The following is a 17,319-nucleotide window of genomic DNA, read 5'->3' on the forward strand; positions in this document are numbered from 1 at the left end:
ATGATCTGCAGTGGCAGCAGCTCAGTGCCGTATCTGGGGCCTCATGCCTCCCTTGTGATGGGCGAGGGAGGGGTCTAGTGTGGGGGGGGGTTGGGAGCCAGGACTCCTGGGTTCTGCCACAGCTTAGGGAGGAGAGTGGGATCTAGTGGTTAAAGTGGGAGGAAGTGGCCCCCTGAATCCACTGCTCATGCTCCGTATGGGAGGGCGCAGCCTGTGCCCCACTGGTCATCTCCCCTCCTGTGCCCGGCCCCATGTGCTGCTCTCTCCCTTTGCCTGCGAGGGGAGGAAGTGAAACAGCTTGTGGGAGGCTCTGGGCTCGCAGCCACAAGGCAGCTGCGGGCCCCTCGGCTGCTCCAGCCGCCACCCTGCACACCCTCGTGCATAGAGCTGACAAAGTGGGGCAGGGTTTGTCTGGGGGCCAGGACACTCTGTCCCTCGGCATCAAACCGTCACCTCCTGGGTCAGGAACACCCAGCCAGAGAGCCCGAGACATCGGCTCTGCGTGCTGCTCAGATCCGGCCCAGAGCCTGCTCGAGGGCGACTGTGTGTGTCCCTCATCTGTGTCTGTTCCAGAGCCCTTCGCAGGCTCTGTGCCAACAGGGAAATGCAGCCACCTCTGGGGTGAGACACGGGCTGTCTGGCCAGGGATCCCTCACCCAGTGCTGAGCTGTGGCTGCCTCTGGGGTGGGAGATGCAGGCTCTGTCAGGGGATCCCTTGCCTGGCACTGAGATGCAGCTGCCTCTGGGGTGAGGCACTGCGGCCCGGGCACACCATGCAAGCGGGATCTTGAAGGGCTCAGCCATGCAGACAGGATGAGGCCTGAGCAGACCCCACCCAGCCAGGCCAGGCCTTTCCAGCTCCCTGCATCGCTCTCTGCGACCAGGATGCTGGCATAGCGTAGGGACTGGACTCCATCTCCCCCCCCCCCCCCGCGCCAGGGCACACTCCCTTAGCCGGTGGGCTCTGAAGGAGAGAGGGAAGGGGAGGCTGATTGTGCGGCGCCCCCCCTTGATCCTAGCTGGGCACGTGGGAGTCATGCCCCGGAGGCCCCCTCCCCTCATACTTGACGCCGTCTGCCCACTCCTGACTCCCCAGCGCCTTCTCTTCCCCGCCCTGGTCACCACCCCTCCTTGGCCCAGTGCCGGTCACTGTGCCCGTCCCGTCCTGGGCTCGCCATCAGAGCCAACTTTCCCATCCCCCCAAGCTCCTCGACCTCCAGTCACTGGCCCCCAAAACTAGCTCCCGGTCCCCCTGTCCCTCGGGGAAGCCAGGCCCAGGTCATGGGGACAGAGGGAGCTGGTGCCCTCGGGCTGGCAACCTTGTGGGCTTGGTTCATGCTGAGCCCCCCAACCCCCAGCAGCTACGTTCTTAAACCTGGATTGAGGGGGGAGGGCGGGGCTGTGGGACTGAACATGTGAGATGGGCGCCCTGGGTTTTCCTTTGATTCCCCTTGCGGGGAAGCTGAAAGGCCCCCGGCACCCCTGCTTCCTGCCCTGCCAGTGGCACTGCGGGGGCACCACCCCAGAAGGCCAGCCTGTGTCTCTGTAACGCTGGGGGGTGACTTGCTTCACGGGGGGCAGGCCCGGAGTCTCGTGTGCCGCCACGTTGCCGTTTCCCCCATCGCCAGGCCAGGCCAGGCCATGCTGCAGGTGGAAGATCTGCACACGCACAGCCCCATTGCCCAGCGTGCGCCTGACGTCGCTGCAACCCGGGGCCCTCCTCCTGTCTCCCTGTCCTGCCCCCCACCCCTTCATGCCACACGCGGCGGGGAGCCGGGGGCTTTGCTGTTGGTGGGGTTGGTGCTGTGCACGGACAGATGGGGCCAAACTCTCTCTAAAGCTGGGCCCCAAAGAAACGGCCCCTGGTTCAGTATTGGGGGCGCCCAGGGCCTTCTCCCACGCTGGCAGCTCTTCTGCAGCCCGGCCTGATGCTGCACTTCGCGGCTCACTTGATGGGTCAGGCGTCTCCTGTGGTTTTTCTCTGCGGTCCCCACAGTTCTGAGAAGAGAGATGAAGAAACCCACCCTTGGCGGCAGGCAGAATTGCTTCAAGCCCTGGGTCTCGGAGATAAGCCGCCCTGGGGGCTGCAGCCTTTGACCCTGAGGTTGCAACCGCTGCATCTTCACCTTGTTCCCGGAGCCCTCGGCCCATCCACTCACTCCCCTGGATCGGGGCTCCTGGCCCAGCCCCTCCTCGCCAGCAGACCCAGACCTCACTGCAGGTGGAATTGAAACCCCTGGCCCTTGGCATATCTCAGGTTTTCCCTCCCCGTGATAACAGCCTGGTGCAAACTGCAGCAAGAATCTCTGGAGCCCTTGGTACATGAGCAGTATGGGGCCCCCATGCACTTCTCAGATATTTCACACACACACCCCTGTGGCTGAGGGGGGTATTAACCCTGCTTTGCAAATGGGGAAACTGAGGGAGAGAAAGAGACTTACCTGTGGTCACAGAATGGACAAGAACCCAGTAGTCCTGGTTCCCAGCCCTCCTGCTCTACCCACTAGATCCCATTCCCCTCCCAGATCTGGGGAGAGAACCCAGGAGTCCTGGCTCTCAGCCCTTCCCCCCGCTCTAACCACCAGCCCCCACTCCCCTCCCTGAGCCATCTGATGGGCTCTGTCTGCCTTTGCAGGTCAGTTTCCCGGACGTGGAGAAGGCCGAATGGCTCAACAAGGTGAGTGCGAAGAGCGGGTACATGTCAGCCGTGGGGGGCAGGGTGGGGCTGACTCTGCCCCCTAGCTAACACCCCTGCCCCCCACATGCCCCCTGCAGATCCTGGCCCAGGCCTGGCCTTTCTTTGGGCAGTACATGGAGAAGTTGCTGGTGGAGAACATCGCCCCCATGATCCGTGCCTCCAGCACCCACCTGCAGACTTTCACCTTCACCAAGGTCGACATGGGCGAGAAGGTAGGGCCTCCCCCCCACACTCTGGGCCCCTACCTCACCCCCAGCCCACATCTCCCAAGCTGCTGCTGAGCCTAGCAGCACATGCAGCCCTGGAGGGCTGGCTGAGGCTCGGGGCAGGAGGGAATCTCTGTCTTGCTCCCTCCCTGCTGCAGGCCAAGACAGATGGAGCTGGGGGCGGGGGCATCCCAGGGGTGCACAGAGTCAGTGACCCCAGCCCTGTTAAAGCAGCCCCCCTACGAGCATGGGGGAGACCCTCCCCATCACATGGGCTGGGTGCACGTCTGTCCCCTCAATTTGCCCGCAGCACGTGGCCTTGTTAAGCAGCTGCCATGTCCCACCCCAGAAGCAGCCGCATTTCAGCATCCGAGCCCTCTGGGGAGCCAGGATCTCCCCGGCGCGGTGCGGCGCGGGTCATGCTCCCGTAACCGGCTGCCTCCTGCTTCCATCCAGCCCCTCAGGGTCATGGGCGTGAATGTTCACACTGGCCAGAACAAGAAGCAAATCCTGCTGGACCTGACTATCAGGTAAGGAGCTGGCTGCCTCCGCGCTGCCCCCTAGCAGCCAGCCCTGGCAGCGCAGCTCAGAGACTCGGCTGGGTGCCGAATGGGCCAGTTCTCAGCCCCTGCCTCTCTGGGCCAAGGGTCTGGTCGCGGGGGCCAGGATCTCACCAGGAGGGGCCGCAGGGCCTGTCTGTGGCCTGCAGCCTCGGTCCTGGCTGCCCTGTGCAGTGCCTGGGAGCGGGGAGATGGGTCTTGGCTCTCTGCTAGGGAGAGGATGGTCCCTGGTCTGGGGGGGAGCCGGGGTACAGTGAGGGGCATGCGAATGGTTAAGCGGGGTGGGTGCCCCTCATGCTCCTGTCTCTGCAGCTATGTGGGGGATGTGCACATCGACGTGGAGGTGAAGAAATTCTTCTGCAAGGCTGGGGTGAAGGGGATGCAGGTGAGACAAGCCTGCGAGTCGGGCCCAGCGGGGCAGGGGGTGTAGATCGGGGGCCAGCCCTCACTGCACTGCTGGGACAGGCGCCAGCCAGGACCCAGTGCGTCCCACGGTCTTAGCCAAGGCTGAGAGGGTTGCTGGGATGGGGGAGCCTGGTTGGGGGAGGAGTGGGGGGGGTTGGCCTGGGTGGGGGGATGGTGGTGGGGAGGCAGGGGGGTACTGGGATGGAGGAGTGAAGGGGTTACTGGAATTGGGGAGCTGGCTGGGGGAGGCATTGGGCGGTTGCAGGGGTGCGGGAAGGTGATGGGGTTGCTGGGGGAGGCATGGGGGAGTTGCTGAGGGAGGGAGCTGGGGGAGCCATGGGGGAGTTACTGGGATAGGGGAGCTGACTGGGGACTCGTGGGGGGTTGGTGGGATGGAAGGAGCTGGGGGAGTTACTGGGGTGGGGGAAGATGGTGGTGGAGTTGCTGAGGTGGGGGTTGCTGGAGGGGGGGAGCTGGGGGAGCCATGGTGGAGTTCCTGGGGTGGGGGAAGTCTGCGGGGGGGCCAGGCGCTCACTCTCTGTCTCGCCCCCCAGCTGCACGGGGTGCTGCGTGTCATCCTGGAGCCCCTCATCGGGGACATGCCCATCGTGGGGGCCCTGACCATGTTCTTCATCCGACGCCCCGTGAGTACAGCCCCCCCCATGCCTGGGGGCCGCACGGAGACCCGGCTCCGAGCCCCCCCCGGCTGAGGAGTGTGTGGGGCGCTGGGGACGAGGGTGAGAGGCCGGAGATCTGTGCCGGGGCAGGACCCGCTCTCCGGTCTGGAGGTGCAGATAGACTTGGGTTTCCCCTGGGCTCTGAGCACCAGGCTCCCCCCACCCCAGTGCAGCAACTGGGGGCTGTGGGGGTGTCAGTCCCTGGACGTGTCGTAGCCCCACGGTCCCCTCCCCAGACACACACCTCTGCCCCCCAGCCTGGCTCCCTCTCTGGGGCAGGCCCAGGCTCTGGCTCGCTGGCCGCAGGGGGTTGACTAAGGGGCCCCCAGGAGATGCCAAGATGCCTTTGGGGGGGGGTGCTGATAAGAAGTGCCCCCACCCCATCTGTCTGGGATTCCCAGTGTGCCCTCCAGCTGGGGAGAGCAGCTGGTGAGTCTAACCCCCCCCCCCTCGCTTCTTCCCCCCACCCAGACTCTGGACATTAACTGGACGGGGATGACCAACCTCCTGGATATCCCAGGGCTCAGGTGAGTCCGTGCCACCCCCGCCCCCACGCTGGGGGGCCCCATGCCCAGTCAATGCCCCACGCAGCAGGGAGTGGGATTGGAGGGCAGGGAGGCAACGGGGGAGAGGCAGCGGGATTCTTAACAATTTCTGTCGATTCCCTGTCCAGTAGGGGTCTGCAAACCCCCCAAGCTGTGTCCACACCCCCATCCCCCAGCCATTCCTTGGGCGCTCACCCCCCCACGTTTTGGGGTTGGTGGGAAACTGGCCCAGCCGGCTGAGCTCTGCCCGTGTCCCCCTCCCCCCCCCCAGCTCCCTGTCGGACTCGATGATCATGGACTCCATCGCGGCTTTCCTGGTGCTGCCCAACCGCCTGCTGGTGCCCCTGGTGCCCGACCTGCATGACGTGGCCCAGCTCCGCTCCCCGCTGCCCAGGGTAAGGACGGCACCATGCCCGGGGGGAGGGGCCAGGGTGCCAGGGCCTGGCTGAGTCTCTCCCCCCAACTCCGCAGGGGATTGTCCGCGTCCACCTCCGGGAGGCCAGGGACCTGCAGTCCAAGGACAAGTACGTGAAGGGGCTGATCGAGGGCAAGTCGGACCCCTACGCCCTCGTCCGTGTGGGCACCCAGGTCTTCACCAGCCAGGTCATCGACGAGAGCCTGAACCCCACCTGGAACGAGATGTACGAGGTGAGCGCGCCCCACGGCCGGCTGGCGGGACTCGAACTCGGGGCGCCGAGCCTGACTCACTGGGCAGCCTCTCCGAGAGCCGTCCCTGGCCCAGGCACTAGAGGGAACCGAGCCCTGGCTGGGGTGCATGTGGGTCTGGGCTGGCTGCGCACCTCCCCCATGCACTGACCCCTCCCACTTCTTCTGCCCCCCTCCCCAGTTCGTGGTGCACGAGGTGCCGGGGCAGGAGCTGGAGGTGGAACTGTTTGACAAGGACCCCGACCAGGACGACTTCCTGGGCAGGTGAGAGACACAGGTGGGGGGCACCAGGCCAGGATCTGCTGTCGGGGGGTGAGCCTGTTTTGGGGTTGGGCAGAACCACAAGGGCTGAAGCCACGGGGGAGGCCAGGGCCAGATTCAACCCCCCCTCGAGCAGCGGGTTCTGGCTGGGCACTCACGGCATCTACTTCCGCCCCTTCCAGGATGAAGCTGGATTTTGGGGAGGTGCTGAAGGCCCACGTGCTGGAGGAGGTCAGTGGGGCGGCAGGAGGGAGTTGGGGCAGGTTTGGGGACGGCAGGGCTGGGGGGTGTGCTTGGATCTGGGGCGGCAGGAGGGAATTTGGGTGGGTTTGGGGATGGCAGCGACGGAGGGAGTGCTGGGGGTGTGCATGAATCTGGGGCAGAGGGGGCGGCAGGAGGGAATTGGGATGGGTTTGGGGATGACAGAGCTAGGTGTATGTGTGGATCTGGGTGCGGATGGGGTGGCAGGAGGGAGTTGGGGTGGGTTTGGGGACTGCAGGGCTGGGGGTGTGCATGGATCTGGGGTGGAGGGGGCGGCAGGAGGGAATTGGGGTGGGTTTGGGGACCGCAGGGCTGCGGGGGGGGGTGAATCTGGGGGGCATCCCGCCAGGTGCGGAGGTAGGGGAGCTGGCTGGGGATTTCTTGACTCCACGTTTCCCCTGGGAGAGGCGGGTTGGCTGAGAGCGTCTCTGCGGGGGGGGCGCCTGGGAACACTTGGGAAGGGAGATGGCTCCAGCTACGGGGGGCCAGGCCAGGCGCCACGAGGGGGCGGGATCATCGGGTCAGTCCCAGCGTTTGGCTTCGGAAAAGGCCGGCTGAGTACCCCGGTTCAGGAAAAATGTTCAAGATTTTGACTTTTTCTCCCAATTTGGGGCGGGAAAATTTTTCCGGGCCGAGAAACCTGTTTGCTGCCAGGCTCTGAGAGACGCTTGGCGGGTGGGGGATCTGGGCAGGTCAGAGAGGTCCTCTTGGGGTGGGGAGGTGAGTGGATGGAGCAAGGTGAGGGGCACGGGGGCTGAGGCTGGGGAAGGACAGACGGGGCTCAGGAGGGAGGTGAAGGAGCAGAGGGGGAAAGTGGGGGGCTGGAGTCTCTGGGATTCAGGGGTTGACTCATGTCCTGTCCCCCCGCAGTGGTTCCCGTTGCAGGACAGTGGCCGGGGCCAGCTCCACCTGCGCCTGGAGTGGCTCAAGCTCCTGTCCGATGCCTCCAAGCTGGAGCAGGTGAGACTTGGCTCCCCCCGCCCCCCCGGAATGGGACTGGACCGAGAAGAGCGGAGTCTAGTGGTTAGAGCAGGGGGCTGGGAGGCAGGACTCCTGGGTTCTCTCCCCAGCTCTAGCAGGGGAGTGGGGTCTAGTAGTTAGAGCGAGGGGGGGTGGGAGCTGAGAGCCAGGACTCCTGGGTTCTCTCCCCAGCTCTGGGATTCCATCATCAGTTGACCACAGCCTCCATTTGTGCAGAGACCAGGGCGGTTGCGAGGATGGATAAGTTCAGCTTAAGATCCATGGGGGTGTTGGGGGAGACCAACTCCTGGGCAGACAAGAATGGGAGGGTCTGTTGGGCCAGAGCTTTCAGGGGTGACTCTCTCCCTGCCCCAGGTCCTCCAGAGGAACCGGGGAATCTCCTCCAAGCCGGAGGCGCCGTCGGCTGCCATCCTGGTTGTCTACCTGGACCGGGCCCAGGAGCTTCCCGTGAGTATCAGCGCCGTGGGGGAGGGGGGCTGTCTGGGGCAGTGGGAGGAGGGGATCTGTGCTCGGGGGGCTTTTCCCTGGAGGGTTGGGGGAGCACATTGGGGGGGAGGGTGTTTTGGGGGGAGGGGGAGGACCCAAGCTGGGTCCTGGCCCCTGGTTACTGTCAGTGACCCCCCCCCCCCCCCGTCTCCCCACAGCTGAAGAAGTCCGGCAAGGAGCCCAACCCCATGGTGCAGCTCTCGGTGCAGGACATCACGCGGGAGAGCAGAGTGAGCCAGGACTACGGGGCCCCCGCCAGCCCCCTCCGGCCACTGTGTGATGGGGGGGTCGCAGAAAGAGCAGTGCCGAAACAGAGCCCCCAGCTCCTCCTGGCCCAGCCTCCCCCAGCAGGGGCCACTGTGGGAGCAGGGGCAGGAGCTGGGGGTGCTCCCAAGAGGGGGTGCTGTGGGGAGTGGCAGGATCTGGTTGGGGGTCCCAGCAGGGGGCGTTGTGGGGAGCCCCTGTCTCCTGCCCCAGCCTCCCCCAGCAGGAGGCGCTGTAACCCAGCCCCATCTCCTCCCCCCCAGGTTGTCTATAACACCAGCTCCCCAGTCTGGGAGGACGCCTTCCGCTTCTTCCTCCAGGACCCAGCCAATCAGGACATCGACATCCAGGTGGGCCCCGCCCCCTTGCTACCAGCTCCACCCCTGGTTCTAGCCCCGCCCCTTCCCCTGTAACGGGAGCCCTTCTGCCCCCTGCAGGTGAAGGACGACACGCAGCAGACCAGCCTGGGCTCGCTCAGCATCCGCCTGTCCCGCCTGCTGAGTGCCGAGGACCTGACGCTGGACCAGTGGTTCCAGCTGGAGAACTCGGGGCCAGGCAGCCGCATCTACATGAAGCTCGTCATGCGGGTGAAGCCGGGGCGGGGGGTGGATCTCGTGGGGGTGGTTGTCCCCCAGCAGCTGAGATCTCTGCAGCCACCATCAGCTGCCCCCAGGGAGGGGGGTTGATCCCAGCTCTGCTGAGAAGCTTCCTTGGCCCTCTCCCAGTGGCACCCCAGGGCTGTTAACATCCAGCTGCCCCCACCAGGCAGTCGTGTCTGTCGTGTCCCCCCGTGACGCCCAGTGCCACTCTCCTCACAGATCCTGTTCCTGGACGCCCCCGAGGTCTGCAACACTCCCCGGCCGTGTGCCCCGGGCCAGTTGGACGGGGAAACCAGCACCTTTGCTGGCAGCAGTGTGGACATGCCACCCCGGCCCAGCCGAGCCAGCCCCGATGCCCAGTTTGGCACCGAGGTACAGCTGCAGGGGGGTGGGGGATGTGCTCACCCCCCACGGGATGTATGGGCCCCACAATCCGCCCCTCCGGTGGGGTGCTGGGACATCGAGCCCTGCACCGCGAGGTGACTGGTTCGAATCCAGTCCAGGGTGCTGTGCGCTCGCTGGGCCATGGAGACCTAGCCCTCACGGGGGCAGCAAGCCTAGGGCTGGCTGGTGGGGCTCTCCTGTGCAGCGTCGGGGGCGGCTATGGGGGGGAACCTGCCCCCAAGCAGGTCACGTGAACTCTCCCTCCCTCCCTAGAGCGTGATCTGCATTCACCTGCTGGAAGCCGAGAATCTCATCGCCAAGGATAACTTTATGGGTGGCATGATCCGGGGCAAGTCAGACCCCTATGCCAAGGTGCGGCTGGGTGGGCAGAGCTTCCGCAGCCACGTCATCAAGGAGGAGCTGAGCCCCCGCTGGAACGAGGTCTACGAGGTGAGGAGGGCGGGCTGGGGAGAGCCCTGGGGAGCAGAGCGGAGGGAGGCCTCTCCCCTTCCCGTGGGGCTCCGAGGGACCAGCGGGGCTGAGCCTGCCTAGGTCAGGAGGGGGCAGAGAGATGTTCTCCCCCACCACCACCTTTTCCCTGAGTACCCCTGAGGGGCAGGGGAGGTCCCATCCATCATTCTACAGATGGGGGAGCAGCATAAAGGGGGGGACCGCCCAAGGTCGTGCAGTGGTCAGATCTGGCCATGGAACCCAGGAGTCCTGGCTCGGTCCCCCCGCCGCTTCTAACCCACTAGGCCCCACTCCCCTCCCCTCCCAGAGCTGGGGAGAACCCAGGAGTTCTGGCTCCCAGCCCCCCACTCCCCCCCGGTCTGTGCTGGGAGCAGGACCACGGCCGGGGGGTGGTGGCTTCTGGTGACCCCCACCCTCCCCCAGGTCGTTGTGAACGAGATCCCAGGCCAGGAGGTGGAGTTCGAGATCTACGACAAAGACATCGACAAGGACGACTTCCTGGGCAGGTGGGTCGGGACTGGGACCGGAACCAGGCGGGGGAGGGGAAAGAATCAAACTGGGGCTCCTGGCCTCCCCCTCCCCACTCGTGTCCTTGTGGGGTTCCCTGGTTCGGGGGGTGGCTGGGCCCCCGCCAGGGTGTCTCTGCACCCTCTGCCTGGTCTGCAGGCCCTTTCGGCACACGACTCGTCTTTGGAGGGGGCCCGCCCCCCAGACTGACCTGTGTTCTCCCCCCAGGTGTAAGATCCCCCTGAAGCGAGTCCTGAGGAGCCGGTTCATCGACGAGGTGGGAGCTTGCGGGCCACCGGGGGGAGGGGGCATGGGGGGGATTGGGGTGTGGGGCAGCAGGGGATCTTGACCCCTGCTGCCTTTCTCTTCCTTCCAGTGGCTCCCTCGGAGATGTGAATCTGGCCGCCTTTCCGTGAGGCTGGAGTGCCTGGCCCCTACCCCAACGGCGCGCTGAGCTGAGCAGTATTGGGGGGCCCCAGCAATCCCAGGCAGGCTGCTATGGGCTGGAGCAGGGGGACAGCTGCTGGTGCGAGGGAGGTGGCGTGGCATTCAGCTCTCAGCCGTTGAGGGGGATTGGGCTAGCGGTGGGCTTAGGAGCGGCTACGGCGGAGGCGGTTCAGGACACAAGAGATGTCACAAGCGACAGCGAGCTTGCTGAGGTCCAGCTCAGGCTCACTGCCCCCCACAGCAGAGTTGAGCACCGGACCCCATTGGGTGTTGACTCCCTGAGATCCCCAGCCCTCGATTGCAGGGTGTGGGCAGGTGCTTTGGCCCAGGGTTTGCTGTGTAGCCGGATCCCGGGGTCACAGCTGCCACCGCTCAGGCTGCGGGATGCCGTTCCAAGACAGGGCCAGTCACTGGCTAGTGGAGGGGTGCGTAGTCAGGAGTGAGAGGCACTGACAGAGCTTGGGGGCTCTGTCGAGGGGGAGCTTAGGACTGGGCTAGAAGGGCTGCGGTAGTCGGCAGTGAGGGGGCCCGCCACCGGGCCGAAGGGCTGGGGGGGGGGCAGAGGGAGCCAGACTGTGGGCTAGCACGGGGCTGCAGGTTCGGCAGTGAGGGGCACCGGCAGAGCTGGGGCGGGGGGAGCCCAGGCTGGCTGGCTGCAGGGGCTGCGCGCGTCGGCAGTGAGCGGCACCAGCAGACTGGCGGGCAGGGGGAGCCCAGAGCTGGGTAGCAGGGAGCTGTGGGTCGCATTGAGGGGACCATGCAGAGCTGGGGGGCCGGGGGGATGCGGGGAAGGGAGAGCAGGCTAGCTGCATTCGCTAGCGGCTTGCCTGTGAAGGTCAGCCCTTTGTTGGTGGGGGTGCCAGGCCCCCCCCCTGCCGCTGTTTGGGCGCGCCCCTGGCACTGGCCCCCCCGGGCCGGGCCGCGGCTCACGCTGGCTCCGTTCCAGGTGCTGATGGTGAACAGCCTGACCCAGACCCAGCGGAGCGCGCAGCGTGTCATTCTGCCTGCTCTCCGTCTTCCTGGACGCGCGGTCCGATCCTGCCGGGTGAGCGCATGGCCCTCCCCTCGGACTCCTGTGGTTCCCAGCCTCACACAGGCCTCCCGCTTCGCCCTCTCAGGTGCTGGGCAGTGAGTATCCCTGGTTTGCAGCCGCCGTGGCCCCAGGCTGGGGATCTCAGACACAGCCTGTTGTGCACCCCACTGTCTGGTCCTGAAGGGTGGGCTGGCCCAGCTGCCATGGGGCTTGCCCCCCTTGGTTTCCTCCATCTCACCACCTCCCTTTCTCCCCAGCTCCGGAAGGGCTCCAAGCCCCCCAGCGCCTACGTCAGCCTTTCCGTCCGGAACGTCTCCTACAAGAGCAAGTAGACGGGCAGGCGTGGAGAGGCAGTGTGGGGCTTGTCCAAAGTGGGGGCTGCCGGAGACGGGAGAGGCATGGACAAGTATGGGGGAGCGGGGGTTCCTGTGGGGCCGGGGAGGATGGTCTGGGGGCTTGCCCTGATGCTGGGGGCTGCTGCGACGAGGGAGAGGCATTGGGAGACAGGTGGTTGGAGTGGGGTGTTGGGAGTGGGGGGTTACTTGTGCCCAAGGGGGTCTTATGTGGGAGGGCCCCTGTGTGTTGGAAGGGGGATCTGGCTTTCTCTACTTTCACAGGCTCCTCCCACCCCTCCAGACCGGCCACCTCCACCTCGGATCCATCTGGGACGAGGCTTTCTCCTTCCTCGTCAAGCGCCCCCACGTGGAGGTCTCTTTGGAGCTGCAGGTAAATTTCCAAGCGCCCCCCCCACCCCCACCCCCCTCTCCACTGTCTGAGCCAGACCTGAGCTCTGTCCCGCCCGCAGGTGAAGGACGAGGGGGGGCAGGGCCTGGGGTCGCTGAGCCTGCCCCTCACCCAGCTGCTGGCAGCTGAGACGCTGACGCTCGATCGCTGGTTCCCACTCAGCCGCGCCGGCCCCGGCAGCCAGGTCCTGCTGCGAGTGCAGCTCGGGGTGAGTCGCCCGGCGGGGCTGAGGGGGGGCTGGGTGCACTGGAGACTGAACCCCTCTGATCCCCTTGTCTCTCCCCGCCCCCCAGATCCTGGTCTCCCAGCACTCGGGGGTGGAGCCCCGCAGCGCCCCATCTGCTGGCGAGGAGGCCGAGAGCCCCCCTGGGGGGTCGGAGCTGGAGCTCTACGTCGGGGAGGACGGGGACCCCGGGGGTGCCGGGCCTGCCCAGGAGCTGCGCCAGCGCCTCACCCACGCGGACAGGTGGGGGGTGCCCGAGTCGGGGGGTTGAGGGGGGCAGGGTGCAGCTGCAGAGTCTGGCCCTCTGGATTCCCAACCCTTTCCTAGGGCACCCTGGGGCCCTCCCTGGGCTCAACCCAGCACTGCCAGGAGCTGCCACTTGGGGGGCTACCGTAATACTGCTACTAACAAGCATGATATAATGGGGCTCGGATCTCAGCTGGGGGCTCTAGGGGCTACCGTAACACCACTAATAACGGGCACACTACAGTGGTGCTACTGTAATGCCGCTAATAAAGCTCATGTCATAAAGAGGCTCAGCTGGAGCCTCTAAGTGCTACCATATTACTGCTAATAATGCACCCACCCAAACAGGCAGGATTCCGGTGCCCCCCCATAACGCTGCCCCCTCTCTCCTGCACAGTAACTCGGAGCTGGTGGAGGGCCCCCTGGGCCAGCTGCAACTCACAGTCTGGTACCACATGGATGAGCGCAAGCTAGTTGTCATCGTACATTCCTGCAGGTAATGGGGGGCTGGGCATGGCGATGAGGAGATGTCGGGACCCCTTTCAGGGCCAGGGGGGGCGGTTTCCAAGGACACTTGGGTTCTCCAGCTGCCCCGTATGAGCTTAAGTTCCTCTTGGCTGGCGGGGGGCTTGGTTCAGCCCCGTTACGGAACCAGCTGCCCTGAGCCATGTGGAGCTTGCTGGACGGGCACGACGTTCTCCCTGCTCCCAGAGGACCAACTCAGGCGTGACCCCAGGGCTTCCAGGATCTCCCACCACTGGCTGGAGCTGGTGGGAGGTGCCGGGTGCTCATTATCCCCCTGCCTGGAGTTCCCTACCAGCAGTTGTAAGGTCTGGGCGTTTGGGGTTCACCCCACATCCCTATGCAGGCTGGGCACCCAACGGGGCCTCCCAAGAGCTTGGCGCCAGCCCCCGTCCGTGGCTTTCTGGGCACGTCTCTGCAGCAACGGGATGGCCGGCTTGGGAGGCAGAGCTTTGCTGCCCTCTGACCCCCTCGCACTGTGTGTGTCCCCCTCCTGCACCTCCCCAGGAAGCTGAGGGCCAGTTCGAAGGATATTCCCGACCCCTACGTCTCCCTGATCCTCCTGCCCGACAAGAACCGCATGACCAAGAGGAAAACCACCGTGCGGAAAAGGACCCTGAACCCCGAGTTCAGTGAGAGGTGATGGGGGGCAGTGATGGGGCTGGGCGGGGAAGGCCTCTTCTCACTGGTGTGGGACCTGTCCCCAGGCTCCCCTCACACTTCTGTCTCCCCCCCCCCGCCCCCTCCCCCGCAGGTTCGAGTGGGAACTGCCCCTGGAGGAGGCCACCCGGAGGAAGCTCGAGGCCTGCGTCAAAAACAGCGTCTCCTTCATGTCCCGGGAGAAGGAGCCCCTGGGGAAGGTAAGGGGGGGACCATCGCCATGGTTACCGCTGGGCTGTCATGTTTCGAGGGGAGAAGAACAATCACCTGACTCCTGCTTCTCACCCCCCAGGTGCATCTTGACCTGTCGCAGATGGACCTGGCCCAGGTCAAGGCCCAGTGGTGAGTAGGGGGGAAGGGGCTGGGAACACCCTCTGCCCCAGCTGAGCAATGGGGGAGTCTGGGAATCTCCCCTGCCTCTCCCCCCAGCTGCCACAATGGGGGGCGGGGTCTGGGAATTCTCCCCCTCTCTGGGGAGAGCAGGTGGGTCCCCCTTGCGAAGTCCAGGGCCAGTGGGGCTCCCTGATTGCTGTGGGGTGGCGTCCCCCAGGGAGAGCAGCGCAGGGCCCCAGCCAGGGCGGGGCCCCCTCCAGAATGGGGCCCCATGTCCCGCATCCCCCAGCCCTGAAAAATCTCAGGCTCCCCAGGAAGGACGAGGGGGGCTCGGCTGCATCGGGGACCCCGAGCGCTGTGGCCAGAAGCAGCGGGCGCCCAGCTCGGCTCGGCAAAGACACCTGCTCCATGGGGGGGGATCTGGGCTGGGGGAGCGGTTCTGGAGGCAGCTGCCCCACCCGTTCATGCTCTTCCCCCTTGATCTTGCAGGCACAACTTGAAAGACAACAGGAGCAGCTCTTAGTCCCCCTGACAGCCCCCGCTTCCCAGCAGGGCCCAGCCCACCCCCACCCCCACTGGCACCAGCCTTCGCTTACCTGGCTCAGAGCACTCACATCTCTTCTGTTCTCTTCAGTGTAAAGCCATGGGGGCGGGGACACTGGGGGGAGGCTGTGGACAGGGGTGTCGCACCCCCCCCATTTCCTGCCCTGCGTCACTGATCAGGGATGCCAAATGCAACCTGCCTTTTAACTGACCAAAGAAAATGGACCCACGGGCGGAGCCAGGCAGGGGCCTGACGCCTTGTCAGCAGGCACCGGCTTTTGAGCACGATCCCAGATGTTGCAGGGGACGGGCAGCAGGACGGGGTTCCCCCTTCCCCCCCCCAAGAACCCCACATGCCTGGTCCAAAACGGAGGCCTTGTCGGATGGCACCGCAGGGTGGGAGTTGCTCAGCACGGGGGGCTCTGGCTGAGCTGCTGCAGTGTGGTAGAGAGAGCAACCCAGATGCCAGGGTGATGGGTGTGGGTGAGACCCCACGGAGGGCAGGGATCCCGTCCTGCCCAGCGAGAACCACAGGGGTTTATCGCCCCAAGAAGGAAAGATTCCTTCCCGACCCTGTTCCTAGCTCCAGCACAGAACCCCCCGGCCCCACTGTGAAATGCAGCCACTCCTGCTCTTTGCTAAGGGTCTGGACCCCGGCCCCGTGTCTCGCTCTCCCCAAGGTCCTCGCCTTGTTTTTCTTTTTGTTGTATTTCCTTGTGCCAGTTTCTCGGCTTTTTTATGTTATTTATCTCACGTGCCTTTTAATTCTTGTTTTAAAAGTAGCCGGCTCAGGGGGGAGAGAGGCGGACTCTACGCCGGCTGCACAGGGCAGAAGGGCTCTGCCCCCCTCCGGGCATGGGGTGAAGGTAGATTCCTCTGGATGATGCCCTGGTCCCTCCCCATGGGCGCCGGTCCCTGCTCAAGCCAAAAACTCTCGCGCCGTATTTATCTGTATTGTGAAGACTCTGCTTTTTGAGTGTTTGTACCACGAATGTTTCACGTGGCCGGTGCCAGCCGGGCGCCCCCGCTGCCTGTGAGGCCGGGCCCGCACCTGCCAGGCCAGCACCGTTGTAACCCGCCTCTGCCAATAAAAGTGAGGAGTTGACCGACCCTGCGCCATTCATTTCACCCTCAAGGGCTGGGTCAAAGGGGAACCTCCCACATTCCACAGGGCCCCTCCAACCTCCCACGCTCCCCCCATGGGGTCAGGTTCTGGTTTCTCAGGTGAGGGGATAGCTCAGTGTTGTTTGAGCATTGGCCTGCTAAACCAGGGTTGTGAGTTCAATTCTTGAGGGGGCATTTAGGGAACTGGGGTAAAAATCTGTCTGGGGATTGGTCCTCGCTTTGAGCAGAGGGTTGGACTAGATGACCTTATAGACTCTGGACTGGAAGGGACCTCGAGAAGTCATCAAGTTCCAGTCCCGCCCTCAATGGGCAGGACCAGATAACTGTCTAGAACCATCCCTGTAGACCATTTATCTAACCTAGCTTTTAAATATCCCAGAGATGGAGATCCACAAGCCTCCGCGGCAGTTTATTTCCAGCGTTTAACCACCCTGACAGTTAGGAACTTTTCCTAATGTCCACCTAAACCTCCCTTGCTGCAGATTAAGCCCATTTCTTCGTCTATCCTTTAGAGGGAGGTGACAAGGTTTTTTCCTCTTCCTGATGACACCTTTTTAGATACCTGAAAACTGCTATCATGTCCCCTCTCAGTCTTCTCCTCTTTCCAAACTAAATAAAACCCAGTTTCTTCAAGCTTCCTTCAGGTCATGTCTCAAGAACCTTTAATCATCTCTTGATGCCTTCTCTGGACCCTCTCATTTCCTCCACACATCTTTCTTTGAAATGCAGTGCCAGAACTGCGACACAATACTCCAGTTAGGGCTGACCAGCCGCAGCAGTAGAAGCGGAAGAATGGTACTTCTCGTGATCTTGCTCACAACACACCTGTTAATCGCAGACAGAATCCACCATCTGCGGTCCTTCCGACCCTAATCTTCTATGATTCTTCCCAGCCTGGTAGGGACCTTGCCCTGGGGCCTGGGGCGGAGGTTAGACGCCACCATGCCCGTTCCTGGCAATTCTCTGCTGTAGCTTGCGCTCTGCCCTCCCGCGCCAGGCGGGTGGATCAACTGTTGGGAGCTGATGGAGGGGGAGCAGCGTCTCTCAGGCAGCGTTCTCTCTCCCTTGCCCCGGACAACTGGGCCCGTTAACAGTGTTTGCTTATTTGAAGTCTAAATCTGGAGATTCTGGGGCCAAGCCTCGGCTCACCCTCGCCTTCCCCCCTCCCTGCCGACCTTGGTCCTGGAAGCCAGCGTGGCAGAACTGGCTTTCACCTCGGCAACAGCGCTGTCGAAAGGTTGTGAATCCCACGCTGCAGGGCTCACACTCCGAGCTGGAGTGCGGGGCCGGCTCATCCCCCCGGCGGCTGCCTGCTTTGGCCGGCCGTCAGAGACAGGCTCTTTGGGCTCAGTGGGGCCGGGCCAGGCACTGCCCTAGCGTAACAGCCCCTCTGCCCAGAGCAGCGGTGCCATGTGGGAGGGTGGGCACAGGAGGGGTGCGGATTAGCAGCCTAAGCCAAAGTTAATGGCCCC

General features: G+C 64.4%; 1 protein-coding gene across 1 annotated transcript; it reads left to right on the forward strand.

The window, feature by feature from the left end:
• The first annotated feature begins 2,640 nt into the window (after positions 1 to 2,640).
• On the forward strand, positions 2,641 to 15,831 carry ESYT1 (extended synaptotagmin 1). Its single transcript, XM_075061214.1, has 28 exons — positions 2,641 to 2,677; positions 2,776 to 2,910; positions 3,361 to 3,434; positions 3,777 to 3,849; positions 4,424 to 4,513; positions 5,018 to 5,073; positions 5,363 to 5,486; positions 5,563 to 5,739; positions 5,939 to 6,021; positions 6,201 to 6,249; positions 7,150 to 7,239; positions 7,615 to 7,707; positions 7,905 to 7,976; positions 8,274 to 8,360; positions 8,448 to 8,597; positions 8,829 to 8,981; positions 9,267 to 9,443; positions 9,888 to 9,970; positions 10,200 to 10,248; positions 11,709 to 11,779; positions 12,069 to 12,177; positions 12,257 to 12,403; positions 12,489 to 12,661; positions 13,062 to 13,160; positions 13,694 to 13,825; positions 13,941 to 14,046; positions 14,139 to 14,188; positions 14,669 to 15,831. Exons 2-28 carry the CDS (start codon positions 2,812 to 2,814, stop codon positions 14,700 to 14,702), a joined length of 2,700 nt encoding a protein of 899 aa, XP_074917315.1. The 5' UTR covers positions 2,641 to 2,677; positions 2,776 to 2,811; the 3' UTR covers positions 14,703 to 15,831.
• The last annotated feature ends 1,488 nt before the right edge of the window (positions 15,832 to 17,319 follow it).

The sequence above is a fragment of the Chelonoidis abingdonii genome, chromosome 26, assembly GCF_003597395.2.
Source record: "Chelonoidis abingdonii isolate Lonesome George chromosome 26, CheloAbing_2.0, whole genome shotgun sequence".
NCBI classification, from domain to species: domain Eukaryota; kingdom Metazoa; phylum Chordata; order Testudines; family Testudinidae; genus Chelonoidis; species Chelonoidis abingdonii.